Source organism: Oncorhynchus tshawytscha, linkage group LG13, assembly GCF_018296145.1.
Source record: "Oncorhynchus tshawytscha isolate Ot180627B linkage group LG13, Otsh_v2.0, whole genome shotgun sequence".
NCBI classification, from domain to species: Eukaryota; Metazoa; Chordata; class Actinopteri; order Salmoniformes; family Salmonidae; genus Oncorhynchus; species Oncorhynchus tshawytscha.
The window spans coordinates 54805957-54826321 of record NC_056441.1 but is presented as its reverse complement, the minus strand read 5'-3'; the positions used below and the strand labels follow the sequence as shown (position 1 = coordinate 54826321).

Below are 20365 nucleotides of genomic sequence, written 5' to 3'. Positions count from 1 at the left end.
CTATCTTGTCAATATAATCAAAAATCTTTGACCCATCTCCCAATAACTAATTACCTGCCAATCACCCACTCCTTTGACCCATCTCCCAATAACTAATTACCTGCCAATCACCCACTCCTTTGAGCAATCACTTATCAAGCCTTGCTGGTGCTTCAAGCACCTGGCCCTAGCTACTGCCCTTAGTGGTGGAATATGTATAGCAGAAAATGGACTGTCTAACTGTGCCCTCGGCATTAAACTACCTCATTCCTTAAATCATCTCAGAAATGAACCCAATTCAAGTGTTACAATGTTACAAAACATACAAAACAGTATTACAAAAGCATTGTGGGGGGAAAAAATGCAAGAGGCATAGCTACTAATTTACATCTTAACTTTGTTTATTTATTAATTCATATAATATGTATATCTTTCTTCTATACAGGTTTATTTCCCAATACAATCTTTAACAGACATACATAGATCATACATTATATAGGCTCGAGAGGTACGAGGGAGTGGTTTTATCATCTTCATTGGATATTTTGTAGAGGAACAAGACAAGGTCACAGACGCAAGCTGAAGCACAGGTTACACACACTGGCATGAACACACAGGTTACACACACTGGCATGAACACACAGGTTACACACACTGGCATGAACACACAGGTTACACACACTGGCATGCACACACAGGTTACACACACTGACAAAGTTGACAGAGTCTGACACTGCTACTTCAGTTCATAATGTACACACACATGCATGCTGACACACACACACACACGTGTATACACGCACACTCATGTATGCACGCTCGCAAGGTATGCACGCTTAGACACACGTACACCAATCCCCAGTTAAAATACTATTTGAAATCGTTTCAAATACTTCAGATTTGATTGAGCTTGCCTGGTTCAACGAAACCAATAGAACAGTCGCAATCCTGGCACGAGGCAGGCTAAAACAAACCCCGCCCATCTGGCACTAGGCAGGCCAAAGAAAACACAAAGTACTTGAAAGATTCCCTATTGTATTTGCACCCTGGTCTGATGCACACACAAGTATTCACAGAACAAAGAGACACACACCGACACCAAGACTCACTTAATACACACTCACTTAATACACACTCACTTAATACACACTCACTTAATACACACTCACTTAATACACACTCACTTAATACACACTCACTTAATACACACTCACTTAATACACACTCACTTAATACACACTCACTTAATACACACTCACTTAATACACACTCACTTAATACACACGTCATACTACGACTCCCATTCCAACACACAACAGACTATTTGGTCGAAAGTAAAGACCGATACCTGTTTTTAGACACATCCTTGAAGACTGAGAGACGGAGATGAAGGAGATGAACATAGTTGTGTTCAATACTGGGTTCCCGATGTAGGCAGTTAGCGTGGAAATGGTGTTTTACATATTAAGAAACTAAATCAAACTAAAATCAGCATGTCCGTTTATAGTAAATGAGATAAACAAACACATGAATGTATAGATTTGACAGCAATAATAATTATTTCAAATAAATATACATCTTACATTGGGATAATATTACCCACTCCTTCTGATCTGCACAGGGTAGCTTCTCCCCACCTTCCTTCCATTTCTGTCTAGCGCCGCCTGCGCACACGCGCACCAGAGCCTTCCATACTGCAGCTCAAGAATCCCCCCACATAACTGGACAAAGCCCTGTTTTCTCTTCTGAACTGGTCTCTATGTCCCCCAACAACTTGGCTACGCTTATAGAGCATAATCAGTGCTGCAGTGCGTCATACAACACCAACATACAGCGCTTCACCGTGTGGAGACGCTCTGACACTCATCATCAAGGCCCTTCATAGGTTCAGCCATCCTGTTCAGAAACACTGACAAGCTCCCACCAAGTCATCCTAAAGCAGGACAACAGCTCACATCTGGAAATACCTGTAGAAATATCCATGGAATATTTGGTTTTATAGAGAAACTTAAAAAAGATACCTGCATTTTGCAAATCAATGCCCAGCGAAATATCTGAACGCAGAACTCATGAAACAAGGATATAACGTCGAACGAAGCCGTGAGATGAGATGTTTGCTCGTCATTATAAACATTGTTTCGTGGACCTGATGGAGCAGAGACAAGGAAGCGTGTATGTTTATGCCTCATACTGTGCGGATGGATTCCAATTGTAATGGACAGGTATAGACTTGAAAGGCAACATTACGCTTCAATAACAGTACTCATGCCATTGTGCTGTGGCATCTAAAAACCCTCTGTCTGGTGGTTGAAATGCTCTGACCAGCGTGGCCCAGTATGAAACCAGTGACGACATTAGCCGCTAACAGAATGAGCCAGGAGGGAGACGACGGAGGAGGGGTGTGGGATACTGCAGACAGTGTGGCCCAGCGTCCCCACCTCGGCCCTGGGGTAAGTGGGATAAACAGGGTGCCTCTGTGCTTCGGTAGTCTGCTGTGGGGGTTCTGGAGGAGAAGTGGGGGGGGGGGGGGTGAACCCTCCCCGTCCTGCGTTGTGCTCTATGTCCAGCAGAGGGTGGTGTAGTCCACCCGGCCTGGTCAGACCACTGGGTCAGACGGCGTGGGTGATGATAATGTCACTGTGAGGCCCACTGGGTACAGGGGTGATGCCATTCAGGAGACGCTGAGGGATAAGGAAGGGAGGAAGGGCGGGACAGAGAAGAGAGGGGTAGGAGGGGACACCAGAGTTATTTAATCCAAGCCACTGTCATTGAGGGTTGGGTTCACCTTGTAACACTAGAATGTTTCGTGTGGAATCTTCCAAACAACATGCAAATTGGCACGTTGGCTGTTAGCCTATCCAGCACAGTGTCAAAGCTATCGAGCGAGACCCTCCTTTCCTCGGATTGGTTATTGCACAGTCGCTCCACTCATAAGGACTTTCCCTCGTCTGCTTCCAATGAAAGTGACAGATTTCTGGTAGTCTGAGCGCAAGAAGTGGTGCCTGGTAAAACTGTGGTGTAACCCGACAGATCGTTGTTATTGAGCGCTGTCACACAGATGTCATGTCATCCTGACCTCGCTCTGATCCGTCTGTCTACACTCACTGGCCGCAGCGGCAGGTTAGGCATACAACGCTCACACACGTAACACACACACACACTAACACAGATGTACGACCAGAACACACATGTAACACACACACACACACTAACACAGATGTACGACCAGAACACACACGTAACACACACACACTAACACAGATGTATGACCAGAACACACACGTAACACACACACACACCCCTCTGCTGACACTGTCTTTCAGTCCCATTGTGCGGTGAGGCATTGGGGCAAACACTGGGCTTATTGGATGACAGGTTCATCAAAGGCAGGGAGAGGAGGGAGGGAGGCGCTGTGTGTACACAGGGCTGTTTGATGTTGGTCTGGCTTCTCAAACAAGGAGCTGTTTTCTGGCTTGGCAACGTGACAGTGTGCAGGTGCTGCGGTGTCTGTCGCTTGTCTATGTTAGCGTGTGTGTGTTTGTGTGTGTTTTGTGTGTGTTTTGTGCTTGCACGCGCGAGTGTCTGAACCGTAAGTTCTGGAAGCCGTGGTGGCTTGTATTCCTACTCTCTGCATCTCTCCCTTTGATTGTGTTCTCTGTTAGTAGGACGGAAGGGGGACTGGAGGGGGAGAGGCCCTCCCCAAGCCCTCTGGAGGCTCTTACCTGTTTAAAGGTCCCTTTGGCAGTGAGCAGGTGGTACACCATGTAGGCTGGTACACAGATGAAGGAGGACACTCCGATGCAGTAGCCCAGAACTGTGGTCCAGGGTGGGTAGATGTAGTCAAACAACTTGACCTCCGGGGGGAACGCCAGGAAACTGACAATGATGAACTGAGGAGAGATGAGACATAGATGTGGTTGTGTTTCGAATAGGAATATAGTGCCGGTGTTTGTGTGTCTGTGTGTGAGGGGGGGGGGGGCTCACCAGTAGGAAGATGGGGCAGATGGCTACCCAGCACACCCTCCAGAATAGTCCAGGGGAGAAGCCCAGCATCATATTGACATCAGCGCAGAAACGACTGGTGCCTGACACAGACACACGTTGAAACACATGCACTCACACACAGTTTAGTCTCAATATGGAATAGAATATCAATCACTCAATCCATCCAGTGTCTTCATTGTCCCAAATTAGAAATGTCTAGTGCAGACAGTCTAGGGCAGACAGGCTACAAACCAATCACAAATACACATCCCTTAAATCAACCACAAACAAAAAAAGCTGAATCCAAAGAATGTCAGACTATGTGAGCCTTGTCAACAGTATCATTGTCAGCCATTTACCGTAGAACCAGGAAACAGCGATGACTTCTAGGAAGACCACAGTGATGACAGCAGGTCCTGTGGCGTACTCCTCAAACAGTTTCACCACAAACGCACCTCCCTAAAACAGATTTCCAGAGAAACGCATGGGTGTTGGGAAACAAGCCACAGAGACTAAAGAGACAAAAGCTATAGAGACATTTATACAGTATATACTGCTGATGTTCCACCGGAGCTTATTTTCGACTTGTTTCCCGAGTAGGAGTGAGGCTGCGTGGGAGTGGGACCGAGGCTGCGTGGGAGTGGGACCGAGGTTGCGTGGGAGTTGGACCGAGGCTTGGTGGGTGAGGGACCGAGGCCGAGTGGGAGAGGGACCGAGGCAGAGTGGGAAAGGGACCGAGGCAGAGTGGGAAAGGGACCGAGGCCGAGTGGGGCCGAGGCCACGTGGGAGTGGGGCCGAGGCCACGTGGGAGTGGGGCCGAGGCCGCGTGGGAGTGGGACCGATGCCGCGTGGGAGTGGGACCGAGGCCGAGTGGGAAAGGGACCGAGGCCGAGTGGGAAAGGGACCGAGGCCGAGTGGGAGTGGGACCGATGCCGCGTGGGAGTGGGACCGAGGCCGCGTGGGAGTGGGACCGAGGCCGCATTGGAGTGGGACCGAGAGTGCGTGAGAGTGGGACCGAGGCCGAGTGGGAGTGGGTCCGAGGCCAGGTTGGAGTGGGACCGAGGCTGAGTGGAAAAGGGACCGAGGTTGAGTGGGAGAGGGACCGAGGCCGGTTGGGAGCGGGACCGAGGCTGCGTGGGAGTGGGACCGAGGCTGCGTGGTAGTGGGACCGAGGCTGAGTGTGAAAGGGACCGAGGTTGAGTGGGAGAAGGACCGAGGCTGAGTGGGAGAGGGACCGAGGCTGCGTGGGAGTGGGACCGAGGCTAGGTAGAGTGGAGACTCACGTAGGTGAGGGTGGAGAGCGCTCCCAGGTAGCAGACACACACCAGACCCAGGACAAACAACTCCCTCCTCTTAGACAACAATTGGGGGAACTCATCCAGCATGGCTGTGATCACCCCCTCCAGACCGGCAAACTACACAGAGAGACAAGATGGGAGAGACATTAAATTGAAATTTAATTGAGAGTGAGAGAGAAGGAGTAGGAGCCAGTAGAGGAGTAACTCAGAGGAGAGAGAGAGAGAGAGAGAGAATCTCTATAAACAGGCAAACCCAGACAGAAAGACACAAACTGTCCCTTATGCATAACAATAAGTTCTGTTGACAGTAAACCCCCCCCCCTCCCCCACCCACACTCAGAGCCTGGCTGAATACACACTCAACACACTCAATAAACTAATACACATAATAGTACATTTATGTAAGAAAGGAGAACCAAAAACAGACTTTAATCGATTTGAAAACCAGTCTAATAATTCTGTGTGCATACTGTGTGTGTGTGTGTGTGTGTGTGTGTGTGTGTGTGTGTGTGTGTGTGTGTGTGTGTGTGTGTGTGCCACTGACTGTGCTGTCCAGCCCCAGCATGATGATCATGAGGAAGAAGATGATGGCGAAGAAGGTGGCAGCGGGCATGTTGGCGATGGCTTCAGCATAGATGATGAACAGCAGACTGGGACCTGGCAGAAGACAGACAGTCAACACGTTAGGAAAGGGAACACACACACACACACACGCATGGTGGAAATGTGGCATCTTAACTGTCCTCTTTCATGTTTGAAACCACTTAAGGCATCGTAATTATTTCCATACGGGTCCCTGAGGATGTTATATATGGTGTTGGGCCTTGATCAAAAAGGAATAGTGAGCACTTAGTCCTGTCTTGATGGAGGCGAGAGTAACTAGAACCGTAGCAGAGAATTTGTTATGTCCTCTCTTTGAACTCTCTTTCTTACCTTAGGACTCTCCACGGTCTGGTCTGTACTCACTTGCCAGATGTCTGACCTCAGATAACCACTGAACTATCTGGGCCTGTGTTCCCAAAGCATCTCAGAGTAGGAGTGCTGGATCTAGGATCTGGTCACCCACTCCTACTTTCTAGCAAAGACAATTTCTCAAGCAAGAATTTAGCAAGGACTGTCTGGGAGTGATCTGAGTGGGGAGGGGAAAACTGAAAACTAGCTGTTATTGGTAGAGGTTTGGTGCTCTTTCTTATTGGTGATGTCACCATGGAAGGCCAAACCTCTATCCCAGCAGAACAGGCAGAAATTTCAGAAGCTCTTTTCAAACAGCTCCTACACTAAAAGGGCATTATCATCCTTTTCACTATTTCACAGTATTATTCCAACCTCATAGTGTGGAAATATATAGAAAACACAGCAAAATCATGTTTTTGACTGCACTGGGCCTTTAAGATCATATTGAATAAGATTACAAGCGAAGGGAGAGGACACCTGATCCTAGATCAGCACTCCTACTCTGAGACTCTTATGAATATGGGCCCTGATGTAAAGTAAATAAATCGTACAACAACTGCTACATATGAAAAGTCGATTTTCAATTTGGGTTTTGATTGATTTACCAGCATCCTTGGCTACGGTCTCCACGCCTATTTTGCGCATCTCAGCCATGTAGCCGAGCACAGTAAAGATGACAAACCCAGAGAGGAAACTGGTCAGGCAGTTCACCGAGCTGGTCACCAACGCATCCCTGAGAGAGGGGGATAAAGGGATGGTGAGAGGGGAAGAGAAAAGGAGGGAGGTAGAGAGAGAGGGAGAAAGATAGAGACAGAAAGAGGGTGATAGGAGAAGAGAGAGGATTAACAACTAGTCACAGGCAACATAAATACATTTCACATGGCAGGTTCATAAACAGATTGTACTGTATCAGGAGAAATGGAGTCTGACTTGTAGCAGTTGTTGTGAAAGGGGTTGTAGCTGGCAAAGGCCAGGAGCACCCCAAAACCTGGCCCCAGAGAGAAGAAGATCTGAGCTGCAGCATCAATCCATACCTGTGAGAGAGAGGGGGAGAGAGAGGGGAGAGGGGGGGGAGAAATAGGTGGAGAGAGAGAGGAGAGAGGGAGAGAGAAAGGGAGGGGAGAGAGAATGGGAGGGGGAGAGAAAGAGGTGGAGAGAGGAGAGAGGGAGGGAGAGGAGAGAGGGAGAGAGAAAGGGAGGGGGAGAGAGAGAGGAGGGAGATAGGCGGAGAGGGAGAGAGAAAGGGGAGAGGGGGAGAGAGAGAGAGGAGGGAGAGAGGAGGAAAGTTACAGGGAGGGGAAGAGAGAGTGAGGGGAGATGCAGAGAGAGAGGGGGAGAGAGACAGGGAGAGAAATAGGGAAAGAGAGAGGGAGAGTTAAAGGGAGGGGGAGAGAGAGTGAGGGGAGAGGTAGAGAGGAGGTGGGGGAGAGAGGGGGAGAGATAAGGAGAGAGAGAGAGGGGGGAGAGAGGGAGAGAGAGATGGAGAGAGAGAGATGGGGAGAGAGGGAGTGAGAGAGGGGGAAGAGGGGAGAAGGAGAGAGAGAGCGGGGGAGAGAGAGAGGGACAAGAAGGAGATGGGGAGGGAGAGAGAGAGGGCAAGATGGGGGGCGAGAAAAGGGAGAGGGGGAGAGAGAGAGAGAGAGGAAAGGGAGAGGGGAGAGAGAGGGACAGTTAAAGGGAGGGGGAGAGAGTGAGGGGGAGAAGGAGAGAGACAGAGAGCGGGAGAGAGGGGGAGAGGGAGAGGGGTGAGAGGGGAGAGGAGGGGAGCGAGAGGGAGAGAGAGAGAAAAGGGAGAGGGGAGAGGGGGAGAGAGAGGGAGATGGGGAGAGAGAGAGGGGGAGAGAGGGAGGGAGAGAGGAGGGGAGAGGGAAGAGATAGGGCGAGAGAGGGGGAGAGGGGAGAAAGAAAAGGGAGAGGGGGAGAGAGAAAGGGGGAGAGAGGGGGAGAGGGAGAGAGAGAGGGAGAGGGAGAGAGAGAGAGAGGGGAGAGGGAGAGAGAGAGAGAGAGAGAGAGAGAGAGAGAGAGAGAGAGAGAGGGAGAGAGAGAGAGAGAGAGAGAGAGAGAGAGAGGGAGAGAGAGAGGAGAGAGAGAGAGAGAGAGAGGGGGAGAGAGAGGGAGAGAGAGGGAGAGAGAGGGGAGAGAGAGAGAGAGAGAGGGGGGGGGAGAGAGAGGGGGAGAGGGAGAGTGTGAGAGACAAACTAGAGATTATTAAGACATCAGGCAGAAAGATTCGGTGTCAGCATGTTGTATGATGACACAAGATTGGCTGGAAACCTACACCAATAGTTGGCTAACTCACCGTGGTGCTGAGTAGTTTCCCCCAATCAGGTTTGAGGTAGAAGACCACGCCCCTCCAGGCCCCGGGCAGAGTCGCCCCACGAACGAGCAGCACCAGCAAGACAAGGTAGGGGAAGGTGGCTGTCACCCACACCACCTGAGAGAGAAGGGTGGGGAAGAGAGAGGGGGGAAGTGAGAGAGAGAGAAGGGTGTGGGAGGGAGAGAGAGAGAGAGAGAGAGAGAGAGCAGGAGAGAGAGAGAGGGAGGGGGGGGAGAGAGAGAGAGGGTGGGGGAGAGAGAGAGAGAGAGAGTGGAGGAGGGAGAGAGAGAGGGGTGGGGGAGAGAGAGCGAGAGAGAGAGGGGGAGAGAGGGAGAGAGAGAGAGAGATAGAGAGGGGGGGAGAGAGAGAGAGAGACGGGTGGGGGAGAGAGAAAGAGAGGGAAAGAGAGATGGGCACGTATGAATAAAAGACATCAGTGAGAAACAGATTTCACAGTATTTACCGACTATCATCTACTGTTTGTCCATCCCTCTGCTCACCTTGCCAGAGGTCTTGACTCCCTTCCAGATGCTGAAGTAGACGATGGTGAAGATGAACAGGAGGCAGAGAGCCAGCTGCCAACTCACACTGCCGAGCTGGTGCAGACCTGGAGACAGGTGTACCTGCAGTACCTGACGCCTATACGGAACAGAGAGGGATGAGCAACATAGATGAGGAGAGGAGGGTAAAGAGAGAGGGGGATGAGGCGAGGAGAGGGATGAGAGGTTAAAGAGGGATCAGGGGAGAGGAATGAGGAGATGAGGGGTGAGAGAGAGGGATAGGGAGAGGGGGGGTCCAATCAGGGAGAGGAGAGGGATTGTCAGGAAGAGAGAAATCAGCGAGAAGAGAAAGATGCGCGGGGATGGAGAGATGGGGAGAGGGGATGGAGAGATGGGGAGAGGGGAGAGGGGAGAGGGGAGATGGGGAGGTGGGGAGAGGGGGGAAAGAAGGTTAAGAAGGGGGTGGAGAGATGGGGAGAGGGGGGAGAGGGGGAAAGAAGGTTGAGAGGAGGGGATGGAGAGATGGGGAGATGGGGAGAGGGGAGATGGGGAGAGGGGGAGATGGGGAGAGGGGGAAAGAAGGTTGAGAAGAGGGGATGGAGAGATGGGGAGATGGGGGAGAGGGGGAGAGGGGGAGATGGGGAGAGGGGGAAAGAAGGTTAAGAAGAGGGGATGGAGAGATGGGGAGATGGGGAGAGGGGGAGGGGGGAAAGAAGGTTAAGAAGAGGGGATGGAGAGAGGGGGAGATGGGGAGAGGGGGGAAAGAAGGTTGAGAAGAGGGGATGGAGAGATGGGGAGAGGGGGAGAGGGGGAGATGGGGAGAGGGGGAAAGAAGGTTAAGAAGAGGGGATGGAGAGATGGGGAGATGGGGAGAGGGGGAAAGAAGGTTAAGAAGAGGGGATGAGAGATGGGGAGAGGGGGAGATGGGGAGAGGGGGAGATGTGGAGATGGGGAGAGGGGGAAAGAAGGTTAAGAAGAGGGGATGGAGAGATGGGGAGAGGGGGAGATGGGGAGAGGAGGAGAGGGTGGAAAGAAGGTTAAGAAGAGGGGATGGAAAGAGGGGGAGATGGGGAGAGGGGGAAAGAAGGTTAAGAAGAGGGATGGAGAGATGGGGGAGAGAGATGGGGAGAGGGGAGAGGGTGGAAAGAAGGTTAAGAAGAGGGGATGGAGAGAGGGGAGATGGGGAAAAGAAGGTTAAGAAGAGGGGATGGAGAGATGGGGAGAGGGGAGATGGGGAGAGGGGGAAAGAAGGTTAAGAAGAGGGGATGAGAGATGGGGAGAGGGGGAGATGGGGAGAGGGGGAGATGTGGAGATGGGGAGAGGGGGAAAGAAGGTTAAGAAGAGGGGATGGGAGATGGGGAGAGGGGAGATGGGGAGATGGGGAGATGGGGAGATGGGGAGATGGGGAGAGGGGGAGGGGGAAAGAAGGTTAAGAAGAGGGGATGGAGAGATGGGGAGATGGGGAGAGGGGGAAAGAAGGTTAAGAAGAGGGGATGGAGAGATGGGGAGATGGGGAGAGGGGGAAAGAAGGTTAAGAAGAGGGGATGAGAGATGGGGGGATGGAGAGATGGGGAGAGGGGGAGATGGGGAGAGGGGGAAAGAAGGTTAAGAAGAGGGGATGGAGAGATGGGGACAGGGAGATGGGGAAAGGGGGAAAGAAGGTTGAGAAGAGGGGATGGAGAGATGGGGAGATGGGGAGAGGGGGAAAGAAGGTTGAGAAGAGGGGATGGAGAGATGAAGAGGGGGGAGATGGGGAGATGGGGAGAGGGGGAGAGGGGGAGATGGGGAAAAGAAGGTTGAGAAGAGGGGGATGAGACAGAATAACAGAGAAAGGAGCCAATTACATGGAAATGATCAAGAGAGAAAAGGAAAAGCACTCGTACATCTGAGGTTGGCAGGCTGCTCGTAGCAGGTACGTACAGTATGAGCATCATTTGATGGCATTCTGAAAGCGTATTTAGCTCCGGTACGCTAAATAAACACACTGTGCAAGTTTTTATTTGATTTCCAGGGTCATAAAGGAAGGACGTGAAGGGAGTAGGCAAGAGATGGAGTAGGCAAGAGATGGAGTAGGGAGTAGGCAAGAGATGGAGTAGGCAAGAGATGGAGTAGGGAGTAGGCAAGAGATGGAGTAGGGAGTAGGCAAGAGATGGAGTAGGCAAGAGATGGAGTAGGGAGTAGGCAAGATATGGAGTAGGCAAGAGATGGAGTAGGGAGTAGGCAAGAGATGGAGTAGGCAAGAGATGGAGTAGGCAAGAGATGGAGTAGGCAAGAGATGGAGTAGGGAGTAGGCAAGAGATGGAGTAGGCAAGAGATGGAGTAGGGAGTAGGCAAGAGATGGAGTAGGCAAGAGATGGAGTAGGGAGTAGGCAAGAGATGGAGTAGGCAAGAGATGGAGTAGGCAAGAGATGGAGTAGGGAGTAGGCAAGAGATGGAGTAGGCAAGAGATGGAGTAGGGAGCAGGCAAGAGATGGAGAAGGGAGTAGGCAAGAGATGGAGTAGGCAAGAGATGGAGTAGGCAAGAGATGGAGTAGGGAGTAGGCAAGAGATGGAGAAGGGAGTGGCAAGAGATGGAGTAGGCAAGAGATGGAGTAGGCAAGAGATGGAGTAGGCAAGAGATGGAGAAGGGAGTAGGCAAGAGATGGAGAAGGCAAGAGATGGAGTAGGCAAGAGATGGAGTAGGCAAGAGATGGAGTAGGGAGTAGGCAAGAGATGGAGAAGGGAGTAGGCAAGAGATGGAGTAGGCAAGAGATGGAGTAGGCAAGAGATGGAGAAGGGAGTAGGCAAGAGATGGAGAAGGGAGTAGGCAAGAGATGGAGAAGGGAGTAGGCAAGAGATGGATCAAATGAAAACGACAAGGCTACAAACTGAACAAACATATTGTAGATGCGTGATGCTGATCCAACTGACGCGCCTCGTTTAAATAAAGGTTAAATTAACAAAATAAAACAACTGAAGAAGTGTATAAGTTAACTTGGCTAAAAGAACTCTCGGTCTCTCTCAAAAAGGCTGTGGAACAAGTTACACACACACACACACACACACAGAGGGGTTTTGACATACAATTCTTTTAACTTACATGTTGGACAGGAGCTATAGGAGGACGGGTGTTAAGAAGCGCGGTTTTTGGCGGGTCATCATTTTATGTTGACCCGACTTTTCGCCTAAGTTTTCTCAAGTTGGAGCTACGTTTGGGTCGACTTAACCTTTCAAGTTCAGGTAACACTTTAACTGACAAGAGGTGGAACCCATTAATACTAATTAGTTTAAACAACTAGAATTGTTTGAAAGTGTAGCCTATCTACCGTCTGCATACCCTATAGGAAACATCCCTCCTCAATGTTTCACTCACTGCCTCCTCCATCAATCCCTCTCGTTTCACCTCCCGTCAATCCGCCTTATCTCCCTCCACTTGTCCACCTTCTCTACCTGCCTTTCATCCACCCATCCAGTCACTCTGCCCCGTCTTGACTCCCTCTTCTCTATTGAGCCCATCATGCCGTCTACCCCTCTCTCTTCCGCTGTCGCTGGCATCTCTGTGCTCGTCCCTCCGCCCTGCCTTTTTCACTTACATGGTCTTGACTTACGTATAGAACTCCTCGGCTGGCGAGGTGGACGTGTTGGTCCAGGTGACGTTGCTGTCGGTGGACAGGTAGCGGAGACAGTTGACCGTGTTCCAGGGGTTGGAGCACGTGGTCCAGGGCAGGGTGGGCCGGAACGACGCCAGCAGGTAGTACAGGGCCCACGCCATGATGGTGTTGTAGTAGAACGCAATGTACAGCGCTATGATGCAGATGGCGAAGCCCACACCTACAGGGAGGGAGAGAGAGAGAGAGAGAGAGAGAGAGAGAGAGAGAGAGAGAGAGAGAGAGAGAGAGAGAGAGAGAGAGAGGGAGAGAGGAGAGAGAGGGAGAGAGAATTAACGACTGTACAGGTATAATGCATTACAATGCAGTTATTATAATGCATCGTCAGACTTGTCATGAACCTGTACAGCCCGTTTATAATGTCCTATAATCACCATCTAGATGGTGAAGATAATAACTGGTGGAACGAGAGAGAAGAGAGTTTGTGATGGAGAGGAGAGAGTTTGTGATGGAGAGGAGAAAGTTTGTGATGGAGAGGAGAGAGTTTGTGATGGAGAGGAGAGAGTTTGTGATGGAGAGGAGAGAGTTTGTGCTGGAGAGGAGAGAGTTTGTGACGGAGAGAGGAGAGAGTTTGTGATGGAGAGGAGAGAGTTTGTGATGGAGAAGAGAGAGTTTGTGACAGAGAGAGGAGGGGGTTTGTGACGGAGAGAGGAGAGAGTTTGTGACGGAGAGAGGAGAGAGTTTGTGACGGAGAGAGGTGAGAGTTTGTGAAGGAGAGAGGTGAGTTTGTTTTTACGTTAGGATTAACACAGGTATGAATAAGAGGAGGCAGAGAGTAGGGTAGAGAGAGCGACGAGGCAAGTGGTGGACCCTGGCATTGGACTGATTACACTACCACTATGACCAGACTCCGACCAGATGAGAAGAAAGATTGAGATGAAGGTGTGTTCTGTGTTGTGGCGCTGGTCGGTGCTCACTTGCTCTTGTCTATTTTCAAGCTAACTCAAGTTCAACTCAAGTCGGAGATGACATTTGGAAACAACAGAGATTTACATAACATCACGTTTCTAAGCATGCTGGCATTTCTGTGGGAAATGTGACAATTTCCATTACAGAGAGCTGGACATCATCGCAACAAGGGGATGCAGAGACTTTCATGAGGAACGTGCTGAAGGGGTCGGAGAGTTCATATTATCTGTCTCTCTGGATATGCCACTCCATTCCTCTCCTGACTCCTCTCTTCCTCCGACTTCTCTCCTCCCCTGACTCCTCTCCTCCCCCGACTTCTCTCCTCCCCTGACTTTTCTCCTCCCCCGACTTCTCTCCTCCCCCGACTTCTCTCTTGACTTCTCTCCTCCCCGACTCCCCTACTCACCCAACTTCTCTCTTGACTCCTCTCCTTCCCCGACTTCTCTCCTGACTCCTCTCCTCCCCCGACTTCTCCCCGACTCCTCTCCTCCCCGGACTTCTCTCTTGACTCCTCTCCTCCCCCGACTCCTCTCCTCCCTGACACCACTCCTCCCCGACTCCACTCCTCTCCCCCGACTCCACTCCACTCTTCTCCTCCCCAGACTCCACTCCTCTCCGGACTCCACTCCTCTCCTCCCCGACTCCACTCCTCTCCTCCCCCGACTCCACTCCTCTCCTCCCCCGACTCCACTCCTCCCCCGACTCCTCCCCCTCCCCCGACTCCACTCCTCTCCTCCCCCGACTCCACACCTCTCCTCCCCTGACTCCAGTCCTCTCCTCCCCCGACTCCACTCCTCTCCTCACCCGACTCCACTACTCTCCTCCCCGACTCCACTCCACTTCTCTAATCCCCTGACTCCACTCCACTTCTCTCCTCCCCCGACTCCACTCCTCCCCTGACTCCTCCTCCCCTGACTCCACTCCTCCCCTCCCTGACTCCACTCCTCTCCTCCCCCGACTCCACTCCTCTCCTCCCCTGACTCCACTCCTCACTTCCCCCGACTCCACTCCTCACCTCCCCCGACCTCCCCCTCCCCCGACTTCACTCCTCTCCTCTCCGACTCCACTCCTCCCCGACTCCACTCCACTCTTCTCCTCACCCAGACTCCACTCCTCTCCGGTCTCCACTCCTCTCCTCTCCCGACTCCACTCCTCTCCTCCCCCGACTCCTCTCCTCTCCTCCCCAGACTCCTCTCCTCCCGACTCCACTCCTCTCCTCTCCTCCCCCGACTCCTCTCCTCCCCCGACTCCACTCCTCTCCTCCCCCCGACTCCACTCCTCTCCTCCCCGACTCCTCCCCCCCCGACTCCTCTCCTCCCCGGACTTCTCTCTTGACTCCTCTCCTCCCCCGACTCCTCTCCTCCCCGGACTTCTCTCGACTACTCTCCTCCCCAACTCCTCTCCTCCCCCAACTCCACTCCTCCCCCCCGACTTCTCTCTTGACTTCTCTCCTCCCCAACTTCTCCCCTCCCCCAACTTCTCTCTTGACTCCTCTCCTCCCCCGACTTCTCTCCTGACTCCTCTCCTCCCCCGACTTCTCTCCGGACTCCTCTTCTCCCCTGACTTCTCTCTTGACTCCTCTCCTCCCCGGACTCCTTTCCTCCCCGGACTTCTCTCTTGACTCCTCTCCTCCCTCGACTCCACTCCTCCCCGACTCCACTCCTCGCCTCCCCGACACCACTCCACTCCACTCTTCTCCCCGACTCCACTCCACTCTTCTCCTCACCCTGACTCCACTCCTCTCCGGACTCCACTCTTCTCCTCCCCCGACTCCACTCCTCTCCTCCCCCGACTCCACTCCTCCCCCGACTCCACTCCTCCCCTGACTCCTCCTCCCCCCGACTCCACTCCTCTCCTCCCCCCGACTCCTCTCCTCTCCTCCCCAGACTCCTCTCCTCCCCGACTCCACTCCTCTCCTCTCCTCCCCCCCCGACTCCTCTCCTCCCCCGACTCCACTCCTCTCCTCCCCCGACTCCACTCCTCTCCTCCCCGACTCCTCTCCTCCCCGACTCCTCTCCTCCCCGGACTTCTCTCTTGACTCCTCTCCTCCCCGACTCCACTCCTCCCCCGACTTCTCTCTTGACTTCTCTCCTCCCCAACTTCTCCCCTCCCCCAACTTCTCTCTTGACTCCTCTCCTCCCCCGACTTCTCTCCTGACTCCTCTCCTCCCCCGACTTCTCTCCGGACTCCTCTTCTCCCCCGACTTCTCTCTTGACTCCTCTCCTCCCCGGACTCCTTTCCTCCCCGGACTTCTCTCTTGACTCCTCTCCTCCCCCGACTCCACTCCTCCCCGACTCCACTCCTCTCCTCCCTCCCCGACACCACTCCACTCCACTCTTCTCCCCGACTCCACTCCACTCTTCTCCTCACCCTGACTCCACTCCTCTCCGGACTCCCCTCTCCTCCCCCCCTCCTCTCCACACCTCCCCCGACTCCTCTCCTCCCAAATTCTCAGTTGACTCCTCTCCTCCCTGGACTCCTCTCCTCCCCGACTCCTCTCCTCCCCGACTCCACTCCTCCCGACTCCACTCCTCCCCGGCTCCATTCCACTCCTCTCCGGACTCCACTCCTCTCCTCTCCAGACTCCACTCCTCTCCTCCCCCGACTCCACTCCGCTCCTCCCCCGACTCCACTCCTCCCCCGACTCCACTCCTCCCCCGACTCCTCTCCTCCCCCGACTCCTCTCCTCCCCCGACTCTTCTCCTCCCCCCACTCCTCTCCTCCCCCTGACTCCTCTCCTCCCCCGACTCCTCTCCTCCCCCCGACTCCTCTCCTCCCCCCGACTCCACACCTCCCCTGACTCCACTCCTCTCCTCCCCTCCCTGACTCCACTCCTCCCCCTCCCCTCCACTCCTCTCTTCTCCGACTCCTCTCCTACCTGACTCCACGCCTCTCCTACCCGACTCCACTCCTCCCCCCTCCTCTCCTCCTCCCCCCACTCCACTCCTCTCCTGACTCCTCCCCTCTCGACTCCTCTCCCCTCCCTGACTCCTCTCCTCTCCCCTCCTGACTCCTCTCCACTCCCCTCCCCCCTCCCGACGCCTCTCCTCTCCAGACTCCTCTCCTCCCCGACTCCACTCCTCCCCCGTGTCCTCCCCCCCACTCCTCTCCTACCTGACTCCACTCCTCTCCTACCCAACTCAACTCCTCTCCCGACTCCACTCCTCTCCTCTCCCCCTCCTCCCCGACTCAACTCCTCTCCCGACTCCACTCCTCTCCTCCCCCGACACCTCTCCTCTCCTCCCCCGAATCCACTCCTCTCCTCCCCCGACTCCACTCCTCTCCCGACTCCACTCCTGACTCCTACCCTCTCCCCGACTCCTCTCCCCCCTGACTCCTCTCCTCTCCCAACTCCTCTCCTCTCCCCTCCCCCTCCCAACGCCTCTCCCCCCCTGACTCCTCAACTCCCCGACTCCTCTATTCTCCCCCGGCTCCTCTCTTCTCCCCTCCCCGCTCCTCTCTTCTCCCCGGCTCCTCTCTTCTCCCCCGGGCTCCTCTCTTCTCCCCGGCTCCTCTCTTCTCCCCGGCTCCTCTCTTCTCCCCCGGCTCCTCTCTTCTCCCCCCGGCTCCTATCTTCTCCCCCGGCTCCTCTCTTCTCCCCCGAGACTCACCTCTTCTCCCCCGACTCATCCCTTCTCCCCGACTCATCCCTTCTCCCCCGACTCATCTCTTCTCCCCCGACTCATCTCTTCTACCCCGACTCATCTCTTCTACCCCGACTCATCTCTTCTCCCCGACTCATCTCTTCTCCCATTACTCATCTCTTCTCCCATTACTCATCTCTTCTCCCCTGACTCATCTTTTCTCTCCCGACTCATCTCTTCTCCCCTGACTCATCTCTTCTCCCCTGACTCATCTTTTCTCCCCTGACTCATCTCTTCTCCCCTAACTCATCTCTTCTCCCCTGACTCATCTCTTCTCCCCTGACTCATCTCTTCTCCCCTAACTCATCTCTTCTCCATAACACTTATAAAAATAGTTTTGCCAAGCGTCATTGTGTTAACAAAATGTGTCAAATCCACCCCCTCCCCTCCTCTCCTCTCTTCTCCCCTCCTCTCCTCTGTTCTCCCCTCCTCTCTTCTTACCCTTGAAGATGGGGCAGATGTGTTTCCAGATGGAGATGCAGCCGCTGCGGTGGAACTGCCCCAGTGCCAGCTCCATGTAAAACAGAGGCACGCCGCCGAATACCGCCATCAACATGTAGGGCAGCAGGAAGGCACCTGGGACAACAGGTAAACGACAGAGGGGAGAAGGGGAGTGTGGGGAGAGAGAGGGATGGGGAGATAGACAGAGGGGGGTAGATAAAGGGGTAGGGGGAGAGCGAGATAAAAAAAAGAGGGGGTTGGAGTATATTGAGTAAAAATCCTTTCATTCATGAGTCAAAAATATAAACTCCACATGTTTCTTAGCTGCACTCTTTGTCGGATGTCTACACACCTCATCTAACAACAACTGACAACAACATCTGGAACATTCAACACTGACCTGTACCTGACCCTAAAGGCCAAGGGGAGTGAGAGGAGGAATTGGACATGTCAGCGAGAGAAAAAAGACATGCAGAACCCTGGAGACTACCAGGGAGATAGGCTCCAGTCCAGACAAGCCCTGTCTCTTTCTCGATTTGATTAGGAATGTATATCTGTGTGGTTGACATGAAAGCAAAGATAACTGTTGATTGAGTAGCTGGGGCTAAGAGACAGGTTATTAAGCAATGAAAGAGAGAGAGAGTCAGAGAGAGCGAGAGGGAAAGAGAGATAGAGAGAAAAAGAGAGAGAGTCAGAGAGAAAAAGAGGGAGAAAAAGAGAGAGAGTCAGAGAGAGAGCCAGAGAGAGAAAGAGAGAGAGAGAGTCAGAGAGAGAGCCAGAGAGAGAGTCAGAGAGAAAACGAGAGAAAAAGAGAGAGAGTCAGAGAGAGAAAGAGAGAGAGAGAGAGAGAAAGAGAGAGAGAAATACAAAGAAAAACAATTAATAGTGTTGCTTCTATCAAGTGTCCCCCTGTCTCCCATCTCTCTCTCTCTCTCTCTCTCTTTCCCTCGTAACAGAGAAACAGGATATTGCAAAGATTTTGTTATTGCAAATTCAATAAAATGGAATCGGAGGCCTGTATTTTATGTGAGGGGGAGAGTTGTAGAAAAGCAGGGAGGACAACAGAGTTCCCTTGTAAACATCTGGGGACATTAGAGGAACATTTATTTATGGTTGTCTTCATTACAGAAGACATAAGGTTTAACATACATTTACCCAGTGCTATTTCTTTCCAAGGTGTAAATGTTACTTTGATCCACGTTTTGGTTGGTTTGAATGGTCTGTATTTTCCAGACGCTCTGTCCGATTTATCCCTGTTTTATGGTTCTTTATCTAGCTATATGATTAAGTGTGGAAAGACGTTGGGTGAAAAACTATTTTCAATCTGCATTAATGTTTATTGTCACCAGTATACTGTAGATGGTTTAGTTGTATCTGTCCATTTCCTCAACCTCCCCTTCCCCAGCTACAGATTCTCTCCTTTCCAGTGTTACATTTTGCCTCAACCTGGGTCATGTTCATTAGGCACCAAACGGAAGAAAACAGCCTGAAAGAAGGAGGGAGTACCTAGAATTGTCCAATAAGAAATGCCTATTTTAGCTTTTTGCAACAGCGTGCTCAAATGAACAGGTCTCACCTCCGCCGTTTTGATAGCAGATGTAGGGGAAGCGCCACACATTTCCCAGGTCCACGGCGTAGCCAATCACAGACAACAGAAAGTCCATCTTCTTGCTCCAGGTCTCCCGGGGCCGGTCCAGACTGGTCTGCTGGACCACTAGAGTCCTGGGGGCCCCTGTGGGTACACCTCCCGCTCCCTCCTTTGGGCTCTGCGCTGTGGACGTGGGGTACCCGTTGGACACCCCTCCTGACCCCCCACCAGAGTTCACTTTGGGGTCCCCCTTCTCTGCCACCCCTCCGTCAGCCAGCGTGAGCCTGCCGTTCTCCTGCGATGACTCCTCCCCTTTCTCTTTCTCTCCCCCTTCGTTCTCTCTGTCCATCACCATTGACTGCGTCATCTCCATGGCGATGGCCGGTGGTTAGGGGCGTGGTGTGGTTGTTAGCAGAGACGGTGGACTTTTGGCACGGTGTGATGAGGTGCCCATCAGGGGATGAGGGGTAGCATAGAGAGAGAGAGAGAGAGCAGGTGTGACTGGGCCAGGTGGGACTCTTTGCCTGGCACCACCACCTTTTATGACAAACGCCAGCAGGGACACAACCGGTACCAGACTGCAACACAAACACAACATCACTGGTGTTATTTACCATTGTGAATGACCTGTGTATTTCTTTCCCTCTCTAATGGTTTGTGGTCTTTTTGCTTTGGGCTTCTCTGGAATATCCTGAGTTATTAGTTCGCACGGGGAAAGACAGAGACAAATGGGTGAAGTCACTGAGACTGACTGGTAATACGTCACTATGGGGTTAACAGTGTGAAACACTGGGGGAAATGTGAAATGTGAAAGTCCCTGCCAAATAAGGCCTAAGGGGATTCTGCTAGAACACGTAGGTTTATTTTATTTCTTGACATTGTTGGAACTGCCCGAAGCTACAATCACATCTGATTTCTTGGGTCTCTATACATTTGGAGATCAAATACGAAAGTTCAACCTCACCACATACATTAGACGAAAAGGGGGTGGGGGGTGGGGGGGATACAGGCAGCAACAAGATTTGAAAGGAGGAGAAACAGAGTTAGAAGAAGTACATAGTTTGATAGATCAAGTCGACGTGCAGTCGGTGTGTTAAGGCAGGG

The 20365-nt window shown here is 52.5% G+C and overlaps 1 protein-coding gene across 3 annotated transcripts in view; it reads right to left on the bottom strand.

The window, feature by feature from the left end:
• Window positions 1-359: 359 nt before the first annotated feature.
• Window positions 360-20365, bottom strand: part of LOC112266069 (sodium-dependent serotonin transporter) — a 28287-nt gene continuing 8281 nt past the window's right edge. For all 3 annotated transcript variants that reach the window (XM_042295965.1, XM_042295964.1, XM_042295966.1), the window contains exons 2-14: window positions 19250-19839; window positions 17674-17808; window positions 12620-12842; window positions 9033-9171; window positions 8515-8649; window positions 7146-7249; window positions 6821-6948; window positions 5806-5918; window positions 5247-5378; window positions 4323-4422; window positions 3964-4064; window positions 3702-3869; window positions 360-2660 (exon numbers count right to left, since the gene is read on the bottom strand). In XM_042295965.1, coding sequence (XP_042151899.1) covers window positions 2589-2660; window positions 3702-3869; window positions 3964-4064; window positions 4323-4422; window positions 5247-5378; window positions 5806-5918; window positions 6821-6948; window positions 7146-7249; window positions 8515-8649; window positions 9033-9171; window positions 12620-12842; window positions 17674-17808; window positions 19250-19634 — 1935 coding nt within the window. In that variant the 5' untranslated portion in view covers window positions 19635-19839 and the 3' untranslated portion in view covers window positions 360-2588. The remainder of the gene's footprint in view (window positions 2661-3701; window positions 3870-3963; window positions 4065-4322; window positions 4423-5246; window positions 5379-5805; window positions 5919-6820; window positions 6949-7145; window positions 7250-8514; window positions 8650-9032; window positions 9172-12619; window positions 12843-17673; window positions 17809-19249; window positions 19840-20365) is intronic.